Raw genomic sequence first — 23,653 nt, forward strand, 5'->3', positions numbered from 1 at the left:
CCCACTAAGGGCACCTGATATATACTGTTCCAGTAGCCCACTAAGGGCACCTGATATATACTGTTCCAGTAGCCCACTAAGGACACCTGATATATACTGTTCCAGTAGCCCATTAATGGCACCTGATATATACTGTTCCAGTAGCCCACTAAGGGCACCTGATATATACTGTTCCAGTAGCCCACTAAGGGCACCTGATATATACTGTTCCAGTAGCCCACTAAGGGCACCTGATATATACTGTTCCAGTAGCCCACTAAGGGCACCTGATATATACTGTTCCAGTAGCCCACTAAGGGCACCTGATATATACTGTTCCAGTAGCCCACTAAGGGCACCTGATATATACTGTTCCAGTAGCCCACTAAGGGCACCTGATATATACTGTTCCAGTAGCCCACTAAGGGCACCTGATATATACTGTTCCAGTAGCCCACTAAGGGCACCTGATATATACTGTTCCAGTAGCCCATTAATGGCACCTGATATAGACTGTTCCAGTAGCCCAATAAGGGCACCTGATATATACTGTTACAGTAGCCCACTGAGGGCACCTGATATAGACTGTTCCAGTAGCCCACTAAGGGCACCTGATATATACTGTTACAGTAGCCCAGTAAGGGCACCTGATATATACTGTTCCTGTAGCCCACTAAGGGCACCTGATATATACTGTTCCAGTAGCCCAGTAAGGGCACCTGATATATACTGTTCCAGTAGCCCAGTAAGGACACCTGATATATACTGTTCCTGTAGCCCAGTAAGGGCCCCTGATATATACTGTTCCAGTAGCCCAGTAAGGGCCCCTGATATATACTGTTCCAGTAGCCCACTAAGGGCCCCTGATATATACTGTTCTCTTAGCCCACTAAGGGCACCTGATATATACTGTTCCAGTAGCCCAGTAAGGGCACCTGATATATACTGTTCCAGTAGCCCACTAAGGGCACCTGATATATACTGTTCAAGTAGCCCATTAATGGCACCTGATATATACTGTTCCAGTAGCCCACTAAGGGCACCTGATATATACTGTTCCTGTAGCCCACTAAGGGCACCTGATATATACTGTTCCAGTAGCCCACTAAGGGCACCTGATATATACTGTTCCTGTAGCCCAGTAAGGGCCCCTGATATATACTGTTCCAGTAGCCCACTAAGGGCCCCTGATATATACTGTTCCAGTAGCCCACTAAGGGCACCTGATATATACTGTTCCAGTAGCCCACTAAGGGCACCTGATATATACTGTTCCAGTAGCCCAGTAAGGGCACCTGATATATACTGTTCCAGTAGCCCACTAAGGGCACCTGATATATACTGTTCCTGTAGCCCACTAAGGGCACCTGATATATACTGTTCCTGTAGCCCACTAAGGGCACCTGATATATACTGTTCCAGTAGCCCACTAAGGGCACCTGATATATACTGTTCCAGTAGCCCAGTAAGGGCACCTGATATATACTGTTCCAGTAGCCCAGTAAGGGCACCTGATATATACTGTTCCAGTAGCCCACTAAGGGCACCTTATATATACTGTTCCTGTAGCCCACTAAGGGCACCTGATATATACTGTTCCTGTAGCCCACTAAGGGCACCTGATATATACTGTTCCTGTAGCCCAGTAAGGGCCCCTGATATATACTGTTCCTGTAGCCCACTAAGGGCACCTGATATATACCGTTCCAGTAGCCCAGTAAAAGGCACGTCAAACATACTGTTCCAGTAACGTTCGTACAGCATTATACGTGATACATGACGCTCTACAGACGCACATTGGAATCATGTATGTAACTCTGCGCAAGAAATACGAAGGAAATGTGTGAACATTGCCATAAATGTTCATAAAGCGTTCGCAAATATTTTTCCTTCGCAGCTTCGGAGAGTGGCATTATACTGCGATTTTGGGGTGTTGGGTGCCCCCAGGCATGCTCCCCCTAATGTCCCAGTGTCATTCCGGAGGTGTTGGCATCGTTTAGGGAGGTTTCATGGGGACTTGGTGACCTCCGAGTGGTCAAATTTGGATTTCCAAGTGCCGAGAATTTTTTTCCCATAGACTATAATGGTATTGAATATTCATTCGAATAGTCGAATCTCGGTGCTTATTCAATTCAAATTCTCGAAAGTCAAATGTTTCACTACTCGCTCATCTCTAGTCAGCACCATCTCCCCGTCCCCAATTATACATTGGGGACGATTTATCAAACATGGTGTGAATTGAAACTGGTTCGGTCGCCCCCGGCAACCAATCAGATTCCACCTTTCATTTTACAAAGAGCCTGTGAGGAATGAAAGGTGGAATCTGATTGGTTGCCGGGGGCGACTGAGCCAGTCTCACTTTACACCATGTTTGATAAATCTCCCTCATAGAGGTCAGCCGATCAGAGCTTATATGTGTATAGGGGAGAAATGGCCGACGCCACAAGGAGTGCACATGCTGCAACTACCCAATGTGTACGGCCGACATCACTCTCCACCCACTGCCTTATTATTAGATAAATGTCACACAACCCTCTCACCTCTCCACATAACAAGGCACTGATCTCCATAGTCAGGTCTCGTATCCTCGTAGTCAGGTGGTCTCGGTCCTCGTCTAACCTTGGTGGGTCACTCTCCAACATGGCGTCCTGGTACAGATCCTTGTGTCCTTCTACATACTCCCACTCCTCCATGGAGAAATAGACGGCCACATCCTGACACCTTATAGGAACCTGACACACACAATGATCACACAGTCATCCCCCCCAGCCTGCTGCCTCCTGGATTACTCTATCATCTCCCAGCATTCCCCAGTGTCACCTCTCCAGTCAGCAGCTCAGTCATCCTGTGGGTGAGTTCTAGGATCTTCTGCTCATGTATCAGTGATGGAGGCTCCGTGATGGGGCCCCGGGCCCTGCTCCGCCCTCCTGACTCCTGGGGGAAGGCCACACCCTCCCCCCATGTCTTCTTCACTATGGTGTAATCCTGGGGATGGAGAGAGACAATGAGGGGACTGAGACCAGTATTCCTGCCTCCTCCTCACTACAAAGAGGAGATTGTCCCCCTGTATAGAGCTCTAGTGAGGAGGAGGAGGAGACACATCTGGACTACTGGGGTCAGTGCTGGAGACCACCGCACCTACAAAGAGGAGACCAGATCCAGAACATAGAGCGGGGGAGGGAGGGAGGGGCCAAAGAGCCCAGACAACAATGGTGGAAATCTAGAGAAGTTACCTCTCCGGTCAGCAGGCGGATGATCTCCAAGGTGACGTGTAATATTCTCTTACTGATCTCATTCCTGTCCTTCTCCATCCTTGGGGGGTCATTCAGGAGGAGGAGCGTCTGGAGGAGAAGAGGAGACAACTGGAGGACAGGGAGGGGATAGTCCTGCCGGGGCCTTTGTGTCACAGCCAGGGGCCCCAAACCATACAGGGGCCACAGCATATGTAACATCCCTACTCCTGTAAGCTTACCTTACTGCTGGGGTCACACTGATAGTAACACAATGTAACATCCCTCCTCCTGTAAGCTTACCTTACTGCTGGGGGGTCACACTGATAGTAACACAATGTAACATCCCTCCTCCTGTAAGCTTACCTTACTGCTGGGGTCACACTGATAGTAACACAATGTAACACCCCTCCTCCTGTAAGCTTACCTTACTGCTGGGGTCACACACTGATAGTAACACAATGTAACATCCCTCCTCCTGTAAGCTTACCTTACTGCTGGGGTCACACACTGATAGTAACACAATGTAACATCCCTCCTCCTGTAAGCTTACCTTACTGCTGGGGTCACACACTGATAGTAACACAATGTAACATCCCTCCTCCTGTAAGCTTACCTTACTGCTGGGGGGGGTCACACTGATAGTAACACAATGTAACACCCCTCCTCCTGTAAGCTTACCTTACTGCTGGGGTCACACACTGATAGTAACACAATGTAACACCCCTCCTCCTGTAAGCTTACCTTACTGCTGGGGGGGGGGGTCACACACTGATAGTAACACAATGTAACACCCCTCCTCCTGTAAGCTTACCATACTGCTGGGGGGGTCACACTGATAGTAACACAATGTAACACCCCTCCTCCTGTAAGCTTACCTTACTGCTGGGGGGTCACACACTGATAGTAACACAATGTAACACCCCTCCTCCTGTAAGCTTACCTTACTGCTGGGGGGTCACACACTGATAGTAACACAATGTAACACCCCTCCTCCTGTAAGCTTACCTTACTGCTGGGGGGTCACACTGATAGTAACACAATGTAACACCCCTCCTCCTGTAAGCTTACCTTACTGCTGGGGTCACAATGATAGTAACACAATGTAACACCCCTCCTCCTGTAAGCTTACCTTACTGCTGGGGGGTCACACACTGATAGTAACACAATGTAACATCCCTCCTCCTGTAAGCTTACCTTACTGCTGGGGTCACACACTGATAGTAACACAATGTAACACCACTCCTCCTGTAAGCTTACCTTACTGCTGGGGGGTCACACTGATAGTAACACAATGTAACACCCCTCCTCCTGTAAGCTTACCTTACTGCTGGGGTCACACTGATAGTAACACAATGTAACACCCCTCCTCCTGTAAGCTTACCTTACTGCTGGGGGGGGGGGTCACACACTGATAGTAACACAATGTAACACCCCTCCTCCTGTAAGCTTACCTTACTGCTGGGGTCACACTGATAGTAACACAATGTAACATCCCTCCTCCTGTAAGCTTACCTTACTGCTGGGGTCACATACTGATAGTAACACAATGTAACATCCCTCCTCCTGTAAGCTTACCTTACTGCTGGGGGGGTCACACACTGATAGTAACACAATGTAACACCCCTCCTCCTGTAAGCTTACCTTACTACTGGGGGGTCACACACTGATAGTAACACAATGTAACACCCCTCCTCCTGTAAGCTTACCTTACTGCTGGGGGGTCACACACTGATAGTAACACAATGTAACATCCCTCCTCCTGTAAGCTTACCTTACTGCTGGGGTCACACTGATAGTAACACAATGTAACACCCCTCCTCCTGTAAGCTTACCTTACTGCTGGGGGGTCACACACTGATAGTAACACAATGTAACATCCCTCCTCCTGTAAGCTTACCTTACTGCTGGGGTCACACACTGATAGTAACACAATGTAACACCACTCCTCCTGTAAGCTTACCTTACTGCTGGGGGGTCACACTGATAGTAACACAATGTAACACCCCTCCTCCTGTAAGCTTACCTTACTGCTGGGGTCACACTGATAGTAACACAATGTAACACCCCTCCTCCTGTAAGCTTACCTTACTGCTGGGGGGGGGGGGTCACACACTGATAGTAACACAATGTAACACCCCTCCTCCTGTAAGCTTACCTTACTGCTGGGGGGGGGGGTCACACACTGATAGTAACACAATGTAACACCCCTCCTCCTGTAAGCTTACCTTACTGCTGGGGGGGGGGGTCACACACTGATAGTAACACAATGTAACACCCCTCCTCCTGTAAGCTTACCTTACTGCTGGGGGGGGGGGGTCACACACTGATAGTAACACAATGTAACATCCCTCCTCCTGTAAGCTTACCTTACTGCTGGGGTCACACACTGATAGTAACACAATGTAACACCCCTCCTCCTGTAAGCTTACCTTACTGCTGGGGTCACACTGATAGTAACACAATGTAACATCCCTCCTCCTGTAAGCTTACCTTACTGCTGGGGGGGTCACACATGCTATTTTCCTCAATGTGGAGCCACGCCCACTCCTGTCACATGATCACAGGTCCTTCACCACAATCTCTTCTCTCCTGCACTGCTGAGCTCCGTCCCCACATGTACTGGTCACATGATTGTGACATCATCACAGGTCCTACATCTCCAGCATCTACCAGATAGGTAGAGCCTAGAATGTATCCTCTCCTTTGAATTTCTCACTGCAGGGGAAACATTCCTCTCCCCTGTATCCCCTCCATGTTCCTGTGGATATTGCAGCTTCCTTCCCTCTGTTTCTACACAGTGAATGGTGCAGCAGCTCACTGCTTCCTACTTCCGGTCGAGGCCCCGCCCCTCCTGGTAACATCACACCTCAAAGGAGAGGATACATTCCAGCATCTACCCTCCCAGATATAGAGCAGCTTCTGGTCGGGCAGTCACTGCTGTTGTGTTGTGTGTGGAGATCTCTGCTCCTCAGTGTGACCCCCCAGCAGTAAGGTAAGCTTACAGGAGGAGGGATGTTACATTGTGTTACTATCAGTGTGACCCCCCAGCAGTAAGGTAAGCTTACAGGAGGAGGGGTGTTACATTGTGTTACTATCAGTGTGTGACCCCAGCAGTAAGGTAAGCTTACAGGAGGAGGGGTGTTACATTGTGTTACTATCAGTGTGACCCCCCAGCACTAAGGTAAGCTTACAGGAGGAGGGATGTTACATTGTGTTACTATCAGTGTGTGACCCCAGCAGTAAGGTAAGCTTACAGGAGGAGGGATGTTACATTGTGTTACTATCAGTGTGTGACCCTAGCAGTAAGGTAAGCTTACAGGAGGAGGGATGTTACATTGTGTTACTATCAGTGTGTGACCCCAGCAGTAAGGTAAGCTTACAGGAGGAGGGGTGTTACATTGTGTTACTATCAGTGTGTGACCCCCCAGCAGTAAGGTAAGCTTACAGGAGGAGGGGTGTTACATTGTGTTACTATCAGTGTGACCCCAGCAGTAAGGTAAGCTTACAGGAGGAGGGATGTTACATTGTGTTACTATCAGTGTGTGACCCCAGCAGTAAGGTAAGCTTACAGGAGGAGGGATGTTACATTGTGTTACTATCAGTGTGTGACCCCCCAGCAGTAAGGTAAGCTTACAGGAGGAGGGATGTTACATTGTGTTACTATCAGTGTGTGACCCCAGCAGTAAGGTAAGCTTACAGGAGGAGGGATGTTACATTGTGTTACTATCAGTGTGACCCCAGCAGTAAGGTAAGCTTACAGGAGGAGGGATGTTACATTGTGTTACTATCAGTGTGTGACCCCCCAGCAGTAAGGTAAGCTTACAGGAGGAGGGATGTTACATTGTGTTACTGCTGGGGTCACACACTGATAGTAAGGTAAGCTTACAGGAGGAGGGATGTTACATTGTGTTACTATCAGTGTGTGACCCCAGCAGTAAGGTAAGCTTACAGGAGAAGGGATGTTACATTGTGTTACTATCAGTGTGTGACCCCAGCAGTAAGGTAAGCTTACAGGAGAAGGGGTGTTACATTGTGTTACTATCAGTGTGTGACCCCAGCAGTAAGGTAAGCTTACAGGAGGAGGGATGTTACATTGTGTTACTATCAGTGTGTGACCCCAGCAGTAAGGTAAGCTTACAGGAGGAGGGATGTTACATTGTGTTAATATCAGTGTGTGACCCCCCCCAGCAGTAAGGTAAGCTTACAGGAGGAGGGATGTTACATTGTGTTACTATCAGTGTGACCCCAGCAGTAAGGTAAGCTTACAGGAGGAGGGGTGTTACATTGTGTTACTATCAGTGTGTGACCCCAGCAGTAAGGTAAGCTTACAGGAGGAGGGATGTTACATTGTGTTACTATCAGTGTGACCCCCCCCCCCCCAGCAGTAAGGTATACTTACAGGAGGAGGGATGTTGCATTGTGTTACTATCAGTGTGTGACCCCAGCAGTAAAGTAAGCTTACAGGAGGAGGGATGTTACATTGTGTTACTATCAGTGTGTGACCCCCCAGCATTAAGGTAAGCTTACAGGAGGAGGGATGTTAGATTGTGTTACTATCAGTGTGACCCCCCCAGCAGTAAGGTAAGCTTACAGGAGGAGGGATGTTACATTGTGTTACTATCAGTGTGTGACCCCAGCAGTAAGGTAAGCTTACAGGAGGAGGGATGTTACATTGTGTTACTATCAGTGTGACCCCAGCAGTAACGTAAGCTTACAGGAGGAGGGATGTTACATTGTGTTACTATCAGTGTGTGACCCCAGCAGTAAGGTAAGCTTACAGGAGGAGGGATGTTACATTGTGTTACTATCAGTGTGACCCCAGCAGTAACGTAAGCTTACAGGAGGAGGGATGTTACATTGTGTTACTATCAGTGTCACACCAGCAGTAAGGTAAGCTTACAGGAGGAGGGATGTTACATTGTGTTACTATCAGTGTGTGACACCAGCAGTAAGGTAAGCTTACAGGAGGAGGGATGTTACATTGTGTTACTATCAGTGTGTGACCCCCCAGCAGTAAGGTAAGCTTACAGGAGGATGGGTGTTACATTGTGTTACTATCAGTGTGACCTCCCCCAGCGATTTAAAAAACTTCAATAGGTTTTATGTACTAAAAGAGTTTCCTTCTGTACTGAAAAAGCAATCTCTCAGCCTCCCCCCCTTACTTCAGAAGAAGCAGGATTTCTGTCTCCATTATGTGGCTATGGAGAGGGGAGGGGCTGTTAGGAGTGACTGAGCACGGAGGATTTCTGCAAAGCACAACACCCTGCAGTCTTCTCTCAGTAAGTTCATAGATAAGCACTGACCTTTCTGACACCTGAATTTAGCGTTTTAGCTGCCCAGAGAATCTACAGACAGCTGACCTTCATGTCACCTCTTCCTGCTCCCTCATCTCCCTCGGCCCCTCCCCCCTTCATAGGCTTACAATGGAGAGAGCAGAACCCGTCTTCCCTGGCTTCTCTGTAATGAAGACGTGTTTGCCTGATAATGCACAGATAAGAAGTCAGGGGGGGGGGGGGGGGAGGCTGGGAGATTGTTTCTTGAGTACAGAAGGAGGCTTTTTTGGCTGATGAAACCTATAACAGAGTTTCTTAAAATTGCTTATACTACTGATTTCTGCAATAAAAAAAACATGACAGTTACGCTTTAAGAAACCAAAGTGAAGTCTTTCCGCTGTGAAACAGACAGACTGTTGGTCCATTCCCGGGGGGGAGTATCGCACATACGCCAAAAGGTTTTCTTTAAGGGGTAGTGTGGCGGTAAAGAATTATTCACAGAATAACACACATTACAAAGTTATACAACTTTGGAATGTATGTTATGTCTGTGAATGGCCCCCTTCCCCGTGTCCTACCACCCCCACCCGTGTACCCGGAAGTTTGGTGCACTATACATACCTGTCACGTGATGATTTGTCTCCGATCTGCAGTCATTGAAGTCATCTTCGGACGGCCGGGCCGAATCCCTCAGATCGACCTGAGTGCTGGCCCCCCTCTGCCGCGTCATCGGCTGCTCAGCCAATCGCGGCTGAGCAGCAGATCACGTGACAGGTATGTATAGCGCACCACACTTCCGGGTACACGGGGAAGGGGGCCATTCACAGACATAACATACATTACAAAGTTGTCTAACTTTGTAATGTGTGTTATTCTGTGAATAATTCTTTACCACCGCACTACCCCTTTAACATTGTGTTAGAAAAATTCATAGAAGATGGGTCGAGTGTTGTCCCTAACAGAGATGGTGAAGAATGATGGACGTCACATGACTGTGATTCCTGCTGAAGACGACTCCACATCCACAGAAAGCTCCTCATAAAAACAGGCAATTTATATCAAGGAAGTCGTCTTCTATCTAAAGTTCCAGGATGGTGTAATAAATCCAAGTACAAATGCGGCCACGTGGTGAGAGAATTTGTGTATGTAGCAGTTCTGAGATGCTGAGCGTTATACAGACCAATTCATTAAACGAGCAACAAAGACCAAAACGACCACCTGCGAGGATCGGAGGGTCCAGAAATGGAAGATGTCTGAGGCCGTCCCTGTCTAACTGTTGGAGCAGCTTGACCATACCACAGAATACAGATAGCGTCTAGCAAGATCCATGATGTGCAGCCAGTGTCCACTATACAAAGTGATTGGGTGCTGTTTTCGCATAATAGCAAGTTGCTGTATGTACATAAAATGTTATTAATCAGTGGGTGCTGTGAAAACATTGGTGTCCATTATCAGTCAGTGGGTATTGTGACGCTAGTGTCCATTATCAGTCAGTGGGTATTGTGACGCTAGTGTCCATTATCAGTCAGTGGGTATTGTGACGCTAGTGTCCATTATCAGTCAGTGGGTATTGTGACGCTAGTGTCCACCATTATCAGTCAGTGGGTATTGTGACGCTAGTGTCCACCATTATCAGTCAGTGGGTATTGTGACGCTAGTGTCCACCATTATCAGTCAGTGGGTATTGTGACGCTAGTGTCCACCATTATCAGTCAGTGGGTATTGTGACACTAGTGTCCATTATCAGTCAGTGGGTATTGTGACGCTAGTGTCCACCATTATCAGTCAGTGGGTATTGTGACGCTAGTGTCCACCATTATCAGTCAGTGGGTATTGTGACGCTAGTGTCCACCATTATCAGTCAGTGGGTATTGTGACGCTAGTGTCCACCATTATCAGTCAGTGGGTATTGTGACGCTAGTGTCCACCATTATCAGTCAGTGGGTATTGTGACGCTAGTGTCCACCATCAGTCAGTGGGTATTGTGACGCTAGTGTCCACCATTATCAGTCAGGAGGTGCGATGCTTGACGTTACCCAGAGTTCCTGCTTAGTCAGATTACTGGATAGCCGGTTCATGTAAATCTTTACTGTAATGTCTTGAAAAACACGCGACAAAAATACTGAAAAAACACATACAAATCCCCATCAAACCTCTTTACAATAAATTATTCAACCCCTTCCATTACCAGTCGACCCCCTGCCCATCCAATTTGGTTACATCCGTGGCCTGTCCCATCTACTGAGGCACCAGTCGTGGCACTTACCCCCATATACATACTGTAACTTATTTGGCTCCCTCTTTATATCCATCCCTCCACCAATCACAGGTGACTGCATAGTAAATCACACAGGTGACCTGCCTGTCAGTAACAGATTGCTGCTGGTAGGAGCTTCAGAAGGTTGTTCTATCAGTTAGAGGACTTCCTCCTCCGGGATATATACCCCCGCCATGATGATACCGTTCTATAGCCTTATACCACTCAAGAAACCGCGAGAGCCATAAAAACCTCAGACAATAAGTAATGTAGCCTATCAGGAACCATTGTGCGACATCCAGCTATCCGGGTGATATTGTAAAAACTCCAAGAAGAGGTATCAGCCAATCACCATGCGGGTCCGTACAGATGGGACATGAATGCTACTATGACTCAATACCCCCGGCTATGGTAACAAGACGGGGAATGTCCTCTCTGAGAAGCATAGTCCTGTGTTTGGGGTACGGGTACCTTGGCGCACTGTTCGGGGTAGGGGTGGAATGGTGCACTGTGTTTGGGGTGTGGGTACCTTGGCAAACTGTTTGGTGTACGGGTAGCACGGAGCACTTTTTGGGGTACGGGTAGCATGGTGCACTGTTTATTTGGGGTAAGGGTAGCACGGTGCACTTTGTGGAGGCATCGAGCTGCTGGGGATAATATATTCCGGGGGCAGATGGTCTCATTGGTCTCCACCATGGGCAGTAAATGTGGAGAGGGGGTTCTTAAAAACTATGAAAATCGACTGTATTTCCTAGAGGATTATTGTATTATTGGGGTGTTAAGGGGGAACAGTACTTGATATTTTTAAAAAAAGTAAATCCTTACGGTGGGCAATTACTTTATGGAGACTTTTCTTCTTAAAGAGACACAGGCACGTGCCCAGTAGCTGATGTTGGCTCGGTGGTTAGCACCGTAGCCTTGCAGCACTGGGGTCCATGATGAAGATTTGTATGTCCTGCCCATGTTTGTGTGGGTCTATGTCGTGCACCACCACCTCTCCGGGCTCAGGTTCATATTGTAGACCGTGTGATGTTCCTCAGTGCAGTCTCCATGATGTGAGGCGGAGGGATAATGTTGTTTATACTGTAATCATTGCAGCTGACCAACAGAGTATCTACCTCACATGTCTACCATATCTACCACAAGTCAGCAGACATCACCAGTCATCTGCTAATGGGTGGCCTGGAAACTCCAGTTCTGTGTGAATATAGTGATCCCTCTTGGTACAGCCGATCCATTTAGTATCTTTGCCGTAGGGTCGGTGCTGACGTGGTGCTGTCTTATTGTGATGGCTTCACCCTCAGACTGTTGCCTCAGCAGTGGCCGTGTTTTCCCACTGGTCTCCACGGAGGAGGCAGAGGTAGATGTTCTTGGCCTTCTGCTTCCAAGTGAGACTGCTGACCCCTGACTTGCAGAGATGCGGCTGTCCGATGGTAGCTGCAGCTGTTGGTGTTTATGGGCAAGAAGTGGCAGAGCATTAGAGGGGACAGTGGTACAGTACATTAGAGAGGACAGTGGTACAGTACATTAGAGGGGACAGTGGTACAGTGCATTAGAGGGGACAGTGGTACAGTGCATTAGAGAGGACAGTGGTACAGTACATTAGAGAGGACAGTGGTACAGTACATTAGAGGGGACAGTGGTACAGTACATTAGGGGACAGTGGTACAGTACATTAGAGGACAGTGGTACAGTACATTAGAGGACAGTGGTACAGTACATTAGAGGGGACAGTGGTACAGTACATTAGAGGGGACAGTGGTACAGTGCATTAGAGAGGACAGTGGTACAGTACATTAGAGAGGACAGTGGTACAGTACATTAGAGGGGACAGTGGCACAAACGTTACAGACATATTGTGCTTTATCTTGCATATATGTGCTTTATCTTGATACAAACTTCTGTGTGGTTAAGGACTTGGACATAAGAGGAAATTAATAATTTATCATTTTTATTTAATTCCTTTACATTTTATATATTACATTAATGAAGACCAAGTGCCCCAAAACAGCTTTCATAGCCTAACTTCTGTCTGTGTCCCTGCAGTGTGGAGGAATGGATCCCACTCACATTCACTTTGGGGGATCAGTGGATCCTGCCTCATTCTATCTGGATAGAAATTCTCTTTTTTGCTGTTTAATATTTGAATAACACAATAGGCTAAAACTTTCTCGTATTCCATTGCTGACATTCCAAAATGTTTAAAATGTATTTCCTTATGAAATTTTCCGAATGTAGAACTGTAAAATGACTTCACTGATGACTCCTCAGTTTAAGCAATGAAAGATTCCCAACATTATGAAAATGTACGTGCATTCTTTCCTGTGTGACGTCTTAAATGATGTTTAGCCAAACCTGATCTCCTTGTGAAACATTTATTACATTCTGGACATGAATATGGTTTCTCCCCTGTGTGAATTCTCTCATGTTGAACCAGATGTGATTTACCTGTAAAACATTTCCCACAATCTGAGCATGAAAATGGTTTTTCCCCTGTGTGAATTCTTCTATGTATAGTAAGCTGTCGTTTATCTATGAAACATTTGCCACATTCTGAACAGGGAAATGGCTTCTCTCCTGTGTGAATTTTTTCATGTACAACAAGATATGATTTAGCTGAAAAACATTTCCCACACTCTGAGCAGGAGTACGGTTTCTCACCTGTGTGACTTCTCTCGTGCACAACAAGACTTGACTTTCCTGTAAAACATTTCCCACATTCTGAGCATGAATACGGCTTCTCTCCTGTGTGAATTCTTTTATGTATAAGAAGATATGATTTACCTGTAAAACGTTTCCCACACTCTGAACATGAGTATAGCTTCTCTCTTATGTGAATTTTTTCATGTTTAAACAGATCTGAGTAAATCATAAAACATTTCCCACATTCTGAACACGAATATGGCTTCACTGCTGCATGACTTCTCTTATGTGTAATAAAATATTTTCCATTTTTAAAACATTTCCCACATTCTGAACATGAGTATGGTTTCTTCCCTGTGTGGATCCTTTTCTGTGTAAAAAGATTTGATGTTCTTGGAAACTCTTTTCCACATTCACCTCTATGATTCCCTTCCCCTCCTTTCGGCTCCGTCCTTGCGGTAGCGGTGTGTGAGCGGTCAGGAGAAGGTTCCTCATGGTCAGGAGGATTATATGATAGATCTGTAGTGTGACGTCCTGGATATACAGTAAGGGGGAGGAGGGCTTCTCCTGAGGAGTGCTGCTCCATATCCTCATCCTCCTCTTCTTCTTTATAACATAATATGAAGGTTTCCTCAGCGTTCCTGCTGGAATATTCTGTTAGTGGAAAACAGTAGAAAAAATAACAATGTTTCTATTTGGCTGGATTTATTTTTTTTATTTTACAAAAGTAAATCAATTAGTTGGGACCAATCACCTGGGATCAATCCATCACATGACTAAAGTAACCAGGTGCTAATAAATACAACATAACATGGATGAATTGCGTCCCTATACATAACATATAACACGCTATACGTTCTGCAGACGTAATAAAGTCCCTGAATATAGATACATGCATAGTTATTAGAAGGTTCCCGCATGATGCTCTTATAATTAGCCCATCCATGTAACGTTTTGTATTGTCTGAAAATTGTGAAAGTTGCAAAGTTCCGGCACATGGAGCTCGGGCAGTGGACGTGCTGGGAATCGCTATATCATTGGCCTTTTCTAATAACATTAAACCTGTTGTCAGAAAGGGAGCGTGACCCACCGGCCACATGTCTGACTGGGAAGCTCTTCTCCATCCCAGCTGAGTTAACTCCCCACTCTGCATCCATCTTACAGGGACATGGACTTGGTAGATGTGCGCATACACATGGACTGGTCACAGCTAAGAGACAAAACTGGCTAAATCTGGCTTGTCAACCGGGCAAACTTTATGCAGCTGGCGTCTTTGGTTGAATTGGAACTAGGGATGAGCGAACCGTAATGAACCAGATTCGTTACAAACTTTGCAAAAAGTTCGGTTCGTCACCGAACCGAACTTTGAGAAAGTTTGTAACGAATCTGGTTAAAATAACTAACAAATAAAATCACAATAGATCAGGATACAAGGGACTATTACTCCTATAATCCCTTGTATCCTGGTTTTCTGTGAATATCAAGATGTGTGACGTCACCCCTGTTAGGGTGAGACCTTAAGTTAGTCACCTCAGATATACCTGGGTGCTGCCTATTTAAAAATGTAATGTGACAGCTGTCTGTGAGGGTCAACCAAGACATATGAAAGCAACTTTAGTGTTCAAGCTGATCTACTTTATTAAGTCAAAATCTTAGTTCATATCTTTACAATAAAGCTTTAAAAAAAATATAAAAAAATAGGGGAACCCCGTTTAGCCGCAAACAAAAAGGGAAAAAAAAGTCCCATCAGTGCACAGTTGTGTAGAAAAACTCGTTGGGATTCTTGGTGTCCAAGACCGTGCACCCCAGTAATGATGTCTGGTCCTTTAATTATGGCCAAGGGCAGTACATGTCTGTTACTGGCCATTGGGTTAACATTCCCCCAGAAGACAACCAGAAAGTTAGCCCATTCTTGCCGCTGTCACCTCCTTGGTGCGTTAGGGGGCCAGTTCTGCACAAGTTCTGCCTCCACCAGCTTGCAACCATCCGCCGCTTTGACTGCAGTCCAACCTGCCCCGGTGTGTTACCAACGATGTCAGGCCTGGTGCTCTCAGGCTGTCCTCTATTTTGTGAGCCTGGGTGAACGAAGCCACAGTGGGCAAGAGCTCCTCCGGACCATCAGAGAGGAGATAGATGAATGGCTGACCCAAGGTCAACTAACGGTGGGAAGTGTTGTAGCCCACAAAGGGAGGAACCTTTTCTCTGCAGTGCAGGAGGGAGGGCTGCGTCATACACCTTGTATGGCACATGTGATAAACTCCATAGTGCACATAGTTCAAACATTTCCTGCCAATTGTTGATCCCTTTTGAGGACGCGACTCTGTTTGTGAGCAGACATGACTATGGGATCAACGACATCATCCCACTCGCCCGTGTCTGGAAAGTGCGGTGAACAACATCATCAGCGAGGATTCCCAGGCCACCACTCCAAGGCTGAACAGCCTCCTCCTCTGTCAATTGTCTGTTCTCAACCATACTGGGTCCAATACAGTACTATTACTGCTGCTGGTTCCACTGTCAAATGTCTGTTTTCCACCCTACTGGGTCCAAGGAACTTTGTGTCCTATGTCCCGTGTAATCACTTAAACCTTGGCAAATTTTTTTCACTATTTTTGCACTTTGATTTCTTCCACTTTTTTCATTGTAAAACTATTCCCTATCAGACTCCCACTATTGTAGCTGTTATTATTCAGCCGTTATAGCAAGGTTTGTTTTAGGTTCGGTTCGTACGAATCCATACTTCACAAAAGTTCGCCGGATCGAACCGAACTTTTCAAAAGTTCGCTCATCCCTAATTGGAACGCAGAATGGGAGCAGTGCAAAACAATTACACTCATGCTCCGTTTACATGAAGCGATAATTCACCCAATCGATCGTTTAACAGTTTTGAAGCAACTATTTGGTTTTTATAACAATCAGCGTATAGACGAAGTGAAAAATTGTTTAAAAATCCTTATCGCGATCGTTTTAAGATCGCTTAAACCCATCTCACACACAGTGAATCGGTGACAGACTGATTACACAAAGTGATCTGTGAATTTTTAGTGAACGACCAATGACTATTTGAGAACATGTTGAAAGATCAAAATGAACGATTTCTCGCTCGTTGCTTGATCGTTCGCTGTGTTTACACAAGCCGATTATCGCTCACATGCCATAGTAATCGCGAAAAATTTGAACAATAACACCATGAAACAATTTTCCCTAAATTTTTAGTTCCCAGTTGTTAAGTGTGTTTTCCTCATTGTTTGTACCCTAAATGAATAGAAAAAAAGCTATTATTCCCTTAAACTTTGCTTTTGTGGTCAGCACAATGATATTTTGAAATTGATCTATTTTTAAGGAAATTCGCCATATTTCAAGATACTTAAGAAGCTTCTGGAATTGTGAGAACTATCAAGAAGTTTCGAGAACTGTCCAGAATTATCTAGAACTTTCTGGGACTGTACAGAATTGTAGGTAGCTGTATAACTACAGTTATATAGGGCCACTATAGCCCTTCTTGAGAGCTGGAGAGTCTGTCTATTTTAGGCTATAGGTATCACCTGTAACCCGAATGAGTGTTGTCTCTTCATAGACAGCTCATGCAAGAGCCTCAAAGCCGTGCTGCTTTACAATGGGAACAAGTATCCATCTCTTCCTGTAGCTCACTCGGTGCACCTGAAAGAGGAAAACCAGTGTCAAGATGTTACTAGGTGCCTTGAAGTATGAGGAGTACGGCTGGGAAGTTATTGGAGATTTCAAAATGGTGTAAATCCTGATGGGCCTCCAAGGTGCTTTTACTAAGTATCCTTGCTTTATTTGCCTTTGGGACAGCTGGGATACCAAAGTGCACTACCACAGGCGGGACTGGCCTCAGCGGACAGAGTTCATTGTGGGGAAGAACAATGTAAAGTGGGAGCCATTGGTGGACCCACGCAAGGTACTGATGCCACCAATACACATCAAGTTGGGGCTCATAAACAATTTGTCAGGGCCCTAGATAAGGAGTCGACAGCTTTCAATTACCTCGAGGATCTTTTCCCTAAGCTGTCTGAAGCAAAGATCAAAGCTGGTGACTTCGTCGGGCAACAAATCAAGAAGACCATAGAGTGCAGTGAATTTCCCAAGAATAGGAAGGAGAGAGCGTCTTGGAACAGTTTTGTCACAGTGGTTCGCGGCTTCCTAGGCGATCATAAAGATGAAAACTATGAACAACTGGTCCAGACTCTGATTAAGAACTATGCTGCAATGGGCTGCAAGATGTCACTCAAAATCCATATCCTTAAAGCTCATCTTGATAAGTTCAAAGAGAACATGGGAGCTTATTCAGAGGAGCAAGGCGAGCGCTTCCACCAGGACATTATGAACTTTGAACGCCGTTACCAAGGACAATATAACGAGAACATGATGGGCGACTATATTTGGGGAATGATTCGTGAATCTGATTTGCAGTATGGTCCTAAATCTCGGAAAAACACACACTTCTGAACAGTTTTTGGTAATCTGTGTAAGGCTATGTTCACACAACGTTTTTTCATCTCCGTTTAAAATTACGTCCTTTATTTTGAGTCTAAAATAACGGACGTCATTTAGCAGCCCGGCTGTTGGTACATTATTCTAGTTTGTGATTACTAATTGGCCTTTGGATGTGGCTTAATTGAAAAGTCCATTGAATTTAATAGTAAAAACGGAGAAAGAACAGTGAAAAAAGAAAAACTGTGTATGAACTACTAATAAAAAATGTCTGCTGTTTGCAAAGATGTCCGAAAATAATGATCATGGTCATTATTTTGACATCCGCGGCAGAAATGTCCGTTAGTCAATGCACTGTGTGCATTGGACATCCGTCTTCCCATTGACTTCAATGCACTGCCATTGCAGTCAGTTAAATCGCGGCAAAAACTGAGTTTTTTTTACATATGAAAATCGGCCGCCTTTTCAATATTTTTGACGTGTTAACATAGCCATAATTTGCATTGCCTATAGTGTTCTTAGTCTGACTGTATAAATAAGAAGATGCAAAATCGTCTGTTTCTATAATAAACATTCATAATTTTTGTTGCCGTGGTCACAAAAGCAAAGTTTGTTTATTCAAGTTTGTTCCACCTCTCCTGGACCCCAGGACTCCCTGCCACCAATCCGTCGGTTACTGACATGGCAACCAGATTTGAAGGTATGTCTGGCCTCATAGACCAAATATCTCTGTCTACATTCTATAACCACCCAGCCTACTGACACCGCTACTGCTCCAGCCGCTTTCACATCACCTGTTTTCCCCATCCACTCTGTCCAGAAAAAAACATGCATACTTTTGCCGGATCACTTTGAAAGTGATCCCGACTTTTTCACAGCTGTTTTTTAAATTTAACTTTTTGCTGTTATTTCTTGGGCCCTGGGAATAGAGTTTATTCCTCTGCGTTCTGCCTTCTCAGTCACAGAGGCTGAATTTATTCATCTGACTGAAGGAAAAATTACATTCTTTATTGCTGAGATCACAGTCTCCATAGGAAGCCTTCATTCTAAGATTAACTTCTAATGTTATTCTTTGTTTACTGTGGCTCCATCTCCATAACCAGGTCTTCAACTGGGGAACCTCAGAGTACCTTAAGTGGGGTTCCACCTGTAGTTCTCATCTTGCTGCAGTCCAGTAAATGTACCATTGACTCTGAATCCATTACGGAATTTATAGCTGACTTCTGAGATGTTTTTGATGAAGTCATTACTGATACCTTTAATTTTTTATTTATCTGCTCCCGAACGAGTCTATGTGCAGTTAAATCCAGGAAAGTTTGAGGACTGTCATATATGGCCATCAAATACCTGATCGGTATCAGAGAGGGTGATGACTAGAAGACTGCCTTTAATTTTCCTGAAGGGCACTTCGAGTACTTGGTTATGTCCTTTGGCCTCAGTAATGCCTTTGCCACCTTTCAATGGTTTGTCAATGCCATATTGCTTGATCTTCTGGGTAGGTTTGTGGTCATGTATAGATATGAGCGAACCTGGTTTGGGTTCGAGTCCATCCGAACCAGAACGTTCGGTATTTGATTAGCGGGGGCTGCTGAACTTGGATAAAGCTCTAAGGTTGTCTGGAAAACCTGGATACAGCCAATGACTATATCCATGTTTTCCACATAGCCTTAGGGCTTTATCCAAGTTCAGCAGCCACCGCTAATCAAATGCCGAAAGTTCGGGTTCGGATCGACTCAAGCATGCTCCAGGTTCGCTCATCTCTAGTCATGTACCTAAAAGACATGCTTTTTTATTCCCCAGATTGGAAATCTCATAAGGAACATGTAAGGGGAAGTCCTTTCCAGGCTACGACACAACCATTTATGCGCTAAGTTGTCTAAATGCCTGTTTGTGATTCAGGAGCAGGGATTTCTTGGTTACATCTTAACCCCTGATTGTATTGTTGTAAGTCCCCAAAAAGTCATTGCGATACAGGAATGGGTCCATCCTACCACGATCAAGGATATTCAATGTTTTCTAGGCTTTGCAAATTATGAAGTTTATAAAAAAAAAAAAAATATTCTGTAATTGCCAAACCCCTAATAGATCTTACTAAAAAAGGGGGCAGATTCCACCTCTTGGACACCAGAGGCAGAGCAGGCATTTGTTACTTTAAAAAATGCTTTTCCTCTGCATCCGTTCTGGCTCATGCCGATAATAAAAAAACGATTATTGAGGTTGATGCCTCTGGGACGGGGCTAGGAGCAGTTCTGTAACCAAGGGCATGAACCCTAACTATTGTTCTTCTTCCTTTAGCCTTTTTCTCCAAGAAGTTCCCCAGCTCTGAAGCTAACTGATATTGGTAACCGAGAAATGTTAGCTATAAAGTGGGATTGGAGACACTTCCTGGACAGGGCTAAGCACAAGGTGACAGTCTCTATCGACAAGAGACTAAGTCTCCGACAAGCGAGATGGACCTTATTTTTTACTAGATTTGATTTTGTTGTCACCTATTGCCCTGGTGTTAAAAATGTCAAGGTAGGTGCCTTATCCCATAGTTTCGGTACCCAAGATGCACCTGATGAGGAACCAGAGAATATTGTCACCCCAGGTATAGTAGTTGTTACACCACACCTGCTATCTTCCATTGCTAACACCCAGGAGAGCTTCCTCAGGGAAAGCTCTTTGTATCTGTTCATCTTAGATTGAAAACCTAGGAAGAAGAACATTTCTCAGTTTTATCTGGTCATCTGGGCAATGTACGCACCAACACTTACTGTCCCGTACCTACTGGGGGCCACCCTGGGCTCGGGACGTAAGTATGTAGGTATTTCTAACTGCCTATGAAGACTATGCTAGGGCAAAAGTTCTACAGAGACTGAAGGTTTCTCCATCCCCGTTCTATACCTAAGAGACCCTGGTCACACCTGCTCATGGATTTTATCACCAATCTACCTCACTCCCAGGGAAGATCGGTGATATAAGCTTTGTTGATCACTTTCCAAAGATGCGTCACCTTGGCAGCTTTATTTATTAGTCATATACTTCAATTTCTCCATCAAGCTCATCCTTTCAAACCTGGTGGTCCCAGAAAGGGTGGAGAGTTCCCATGCAGGTTCTGTAAGTAGGGGCCGTGCTAAGCCTCTCCAGGATGCACCCCAGTGGCGTCCTTTAGGATGATTCTGTATGTTTCTAGTGGGAACATGGGTTGATTCTGCATTGGGCTAGTTGATTGAATTCTGGTTAATGCTTCTGCATTTTCTGGAGTGATTTCTACCAGCACATAAATGGTGCTGTTGGTGATTGGTGATTGCTGTTGGCCTTGTTGGTGATTGACAGCCCTATTCCTCTGTCTAAGTCCTTGTCTGTCTGCTCCAATTACCTCCGAGACCAGGACCTGGTTTCCTCTACAACTCATTCATTTACTAAGCCTGATGCCTGCTATAGCGTATACTTAGTGCGCCTATACTCGCTTCCTACCCTGTGATTTGCTCTATTTGTTTTCCTGACTTTGGCTTGTGTCCCTGATCACCTGTTCGTCTCCTGATTTGATCTATATTTTTGTCTTCTGATTTTATAACTCGGGTTTGCCTCATTGACTCTGTTTGTTGCCTTGTGACTTTGTTCTGGTTTCACCCTAGCTTGCTGACCGCCCACCATTTTGTATATTGTTCTTGTCTCATAATTGTCTCAAGTTTGTCCTGTATTTGTCATGTGTCCTGTTCCACCAATATGAGCATAGGGAATGACGCCAAGTTGTCCCATGTTCTTCAGGACACATTGAGGCGGGGGACAGCATCAGGGCTGCACTTGTCTCTGCGTCACCGGCGTGTACTCAGTGTCATATAATCCACAAAGGTATTAGGCAAGACACGGAAAAAGTATAACTGGCATTACTACAGGGAGCCTGACATATACATAGTCACAGGGGCCCCGACCAACAGCCATAATGCGGCCTACATACCTGGAGTAGCATCTCCCCACATCTCCTCCTTCACCTCACTCATACACGGGGGATCGCCCCTCATCCTCTCTTCTTCTGCTTCATCCTCCACTTTAATATTAGTCACCTGATCTCCCCCCTGATGGGACATATAGAACAATTCAGTACAATCCAGCAGACAGGAGGGAAAATCTAACACATCAACATAAGAAACCAGCAACATGTATCTATCAGCCTCATCACATCTATGAGTGCAGGAGCAACAACCACCAGCACCGGGGGGCGCTATAGAGATATAGTGCTATAGCATCAGCCTCATCTACCTGCTGATTGTCTGCTGGGACATTTCCCTCTGGACAGTCCTGGGAATACAGAGGACGGGGACACCTCTCTGGTGGATTCCTGTCACTGCCTCCATCTGTAGGGAACACACAGGGAGCCAATCCATTATACACTGCTACATGTCATCAGGAGGAGGAGGATGGGAGGAGGAGGAGGGGGCGGAGGAGGAGCAGGGGAGGGTGAGGAGGGGGGGGTGGGAGGAGGGGGAGGGGAGGATGGGAGGAGGGGGGGGGAGGATGGGGGGAGGAGGAGGAGGATGGGGGGAGGAGGAGGATGGGGGGAGGAGGATGGGAGGAGGAGGATGGGAGGAGGAGGATGGGAGGAGGAGGATGGGGGGAGGAGGAGGATGGGGGGAGGAGGAGGATGGGAGGATGGGGGGAGGAGGATGGGAGGGGGAGGAGGATGGGAGGAGGAGGAGGAGGAGGATGGGAGGAGTAGGATGAGAGGAGGAGGATGGGAGGAGGAGGATGGGAGGAGGAGGATGGGAGGAGGAAGAGGATGGGAGGAGGAAGAGGATGGGAGGAGGAGGAGGATGGGAGGAGGAGGATAAGCGGAGGATGGGAGGAGGAGGAAGAGGATGGGAGGAGGATGGGAGGAGGATGGGGAGGATGGGAGGAGGAGGAGGATGGGGGGAGGAGGAGGAGGAGGATGATCTAGGGGCCCCTCCCCCCTGCTCTCTAGCATCAGGAAGGTCTCCTCTTACCTTGTGCTGTGAGGCCGGGCGGCTGATCCTCCATCATGAGCGGCTGCTCCCCCCGGTACAGATCCTTGTGTCCTTCTACATACTCCCACTCCTCCATGGAGAAATAGACGGCCACATCCTGACACCTTATAGGAACCTGACACACACAATGATCACACAGTCATCCCCCCCAGCCTGCTGCCTCCTGGATTACTCTATCATCTCCCAGCATTCCCCAGTGTCACCTCTCCAGTCAGCAGCTCAGTCATCCTGTGGGTGAGTTCTAGGATCTTCTGCTCATGTATCAGTGATGGAGGCTCCGTGATGGGGCCCCGGGCCCTGCTCCGCCCTCCTGACTCCTGGGGGAAGGCCACACCCTCCCCCCATGTCTTCTTCACTATGGTGTAATCCTGGGGATGGAGAGAGACAATGAGGGGACTGAGCCCAGTATTCCTGCCTCCTCCTCACTACAAAGAGGAGATTGTCCCCCTGTATAGAGCTCTAGTGAGGAGGAGGAGGAGGAGGAGACACATCTGGACTACTGGGGTCAGTGCTGGAGACCACCGCACCTACAGAGAGGAGACCAGATCCAGAACATAGAGCGGGGGAGCGGGGGAGGGAGGGGCCAAAGAGCCCAGACAACAATGGTGGAAATCTAGAGAAGTTACCTCTCCGGTCAGCAGGCGGATGATCTCCAAGGTGACGTGTAATATTCTCTTACTGATCTCATTCCTGTCCTTCTCCATCATATAGAAGGGTATAAGGTCCTGGCAGTGCAGTGTGTGGGGAGCCCCGCCCACTCCTGTCACATGACCACAGGTCCTTCACCACAATCTCTTCTCTCCTGCACTGCTGAGCTCCGCCCCC

At 46.4% G+C, this 23,653-nt stretch overlaps 2 protein-coding genes across 2 annotated transcripts in view; one reads left to right on the plus strand and one right to left on the minus strand.

Moving 5' to 3' along the window:
• The window catches only part of LOC138797150 (oocyte zinc finger protein XlCOF22-like), a 483,239-nt gene that overhangs the window by 457,147 nt on the left and 2,439 nt on the right, over positions 1-23,653 (plus strand). The window lies entirely within an intron of this gene.
• LOC138797185 (zinc finger protein 300-like) lies at positions 12,683-21,901 on the minus strand. Its single transcript, XM_069977025.1, has 2 exons — positions 21,784-21,901; positions 12,683-14,039 (listed from the first exon to the last, which is right to left on the minus strand). Exons 1-2 carry the CDS (start codon positions 21,845-21,847, stop codon positions 13,039-13,041), a joined length of 1,065 nt encoding a protein of 354 aa, XP_069833126.1. The 5' UTR covers positions 21,848-21,901; the 3' UTR covers positions 12,683-13,038.

This window comes from Dendropsophus ebraccatus, chromosome 7, assembly GCF_027789765.1.
Source record: "Dendropsophus ebraccatus isolate aDenEbr1 chromosome 7, aDenEbr1.pat, whole genome shotgun sequence".
Taxonomy (NCBI): Eukaryota; Metazoa; Chordata; class Amphibia; order Anura; family Hylidae; genus Dendropsophus; species Dendropsophus ebraccatus.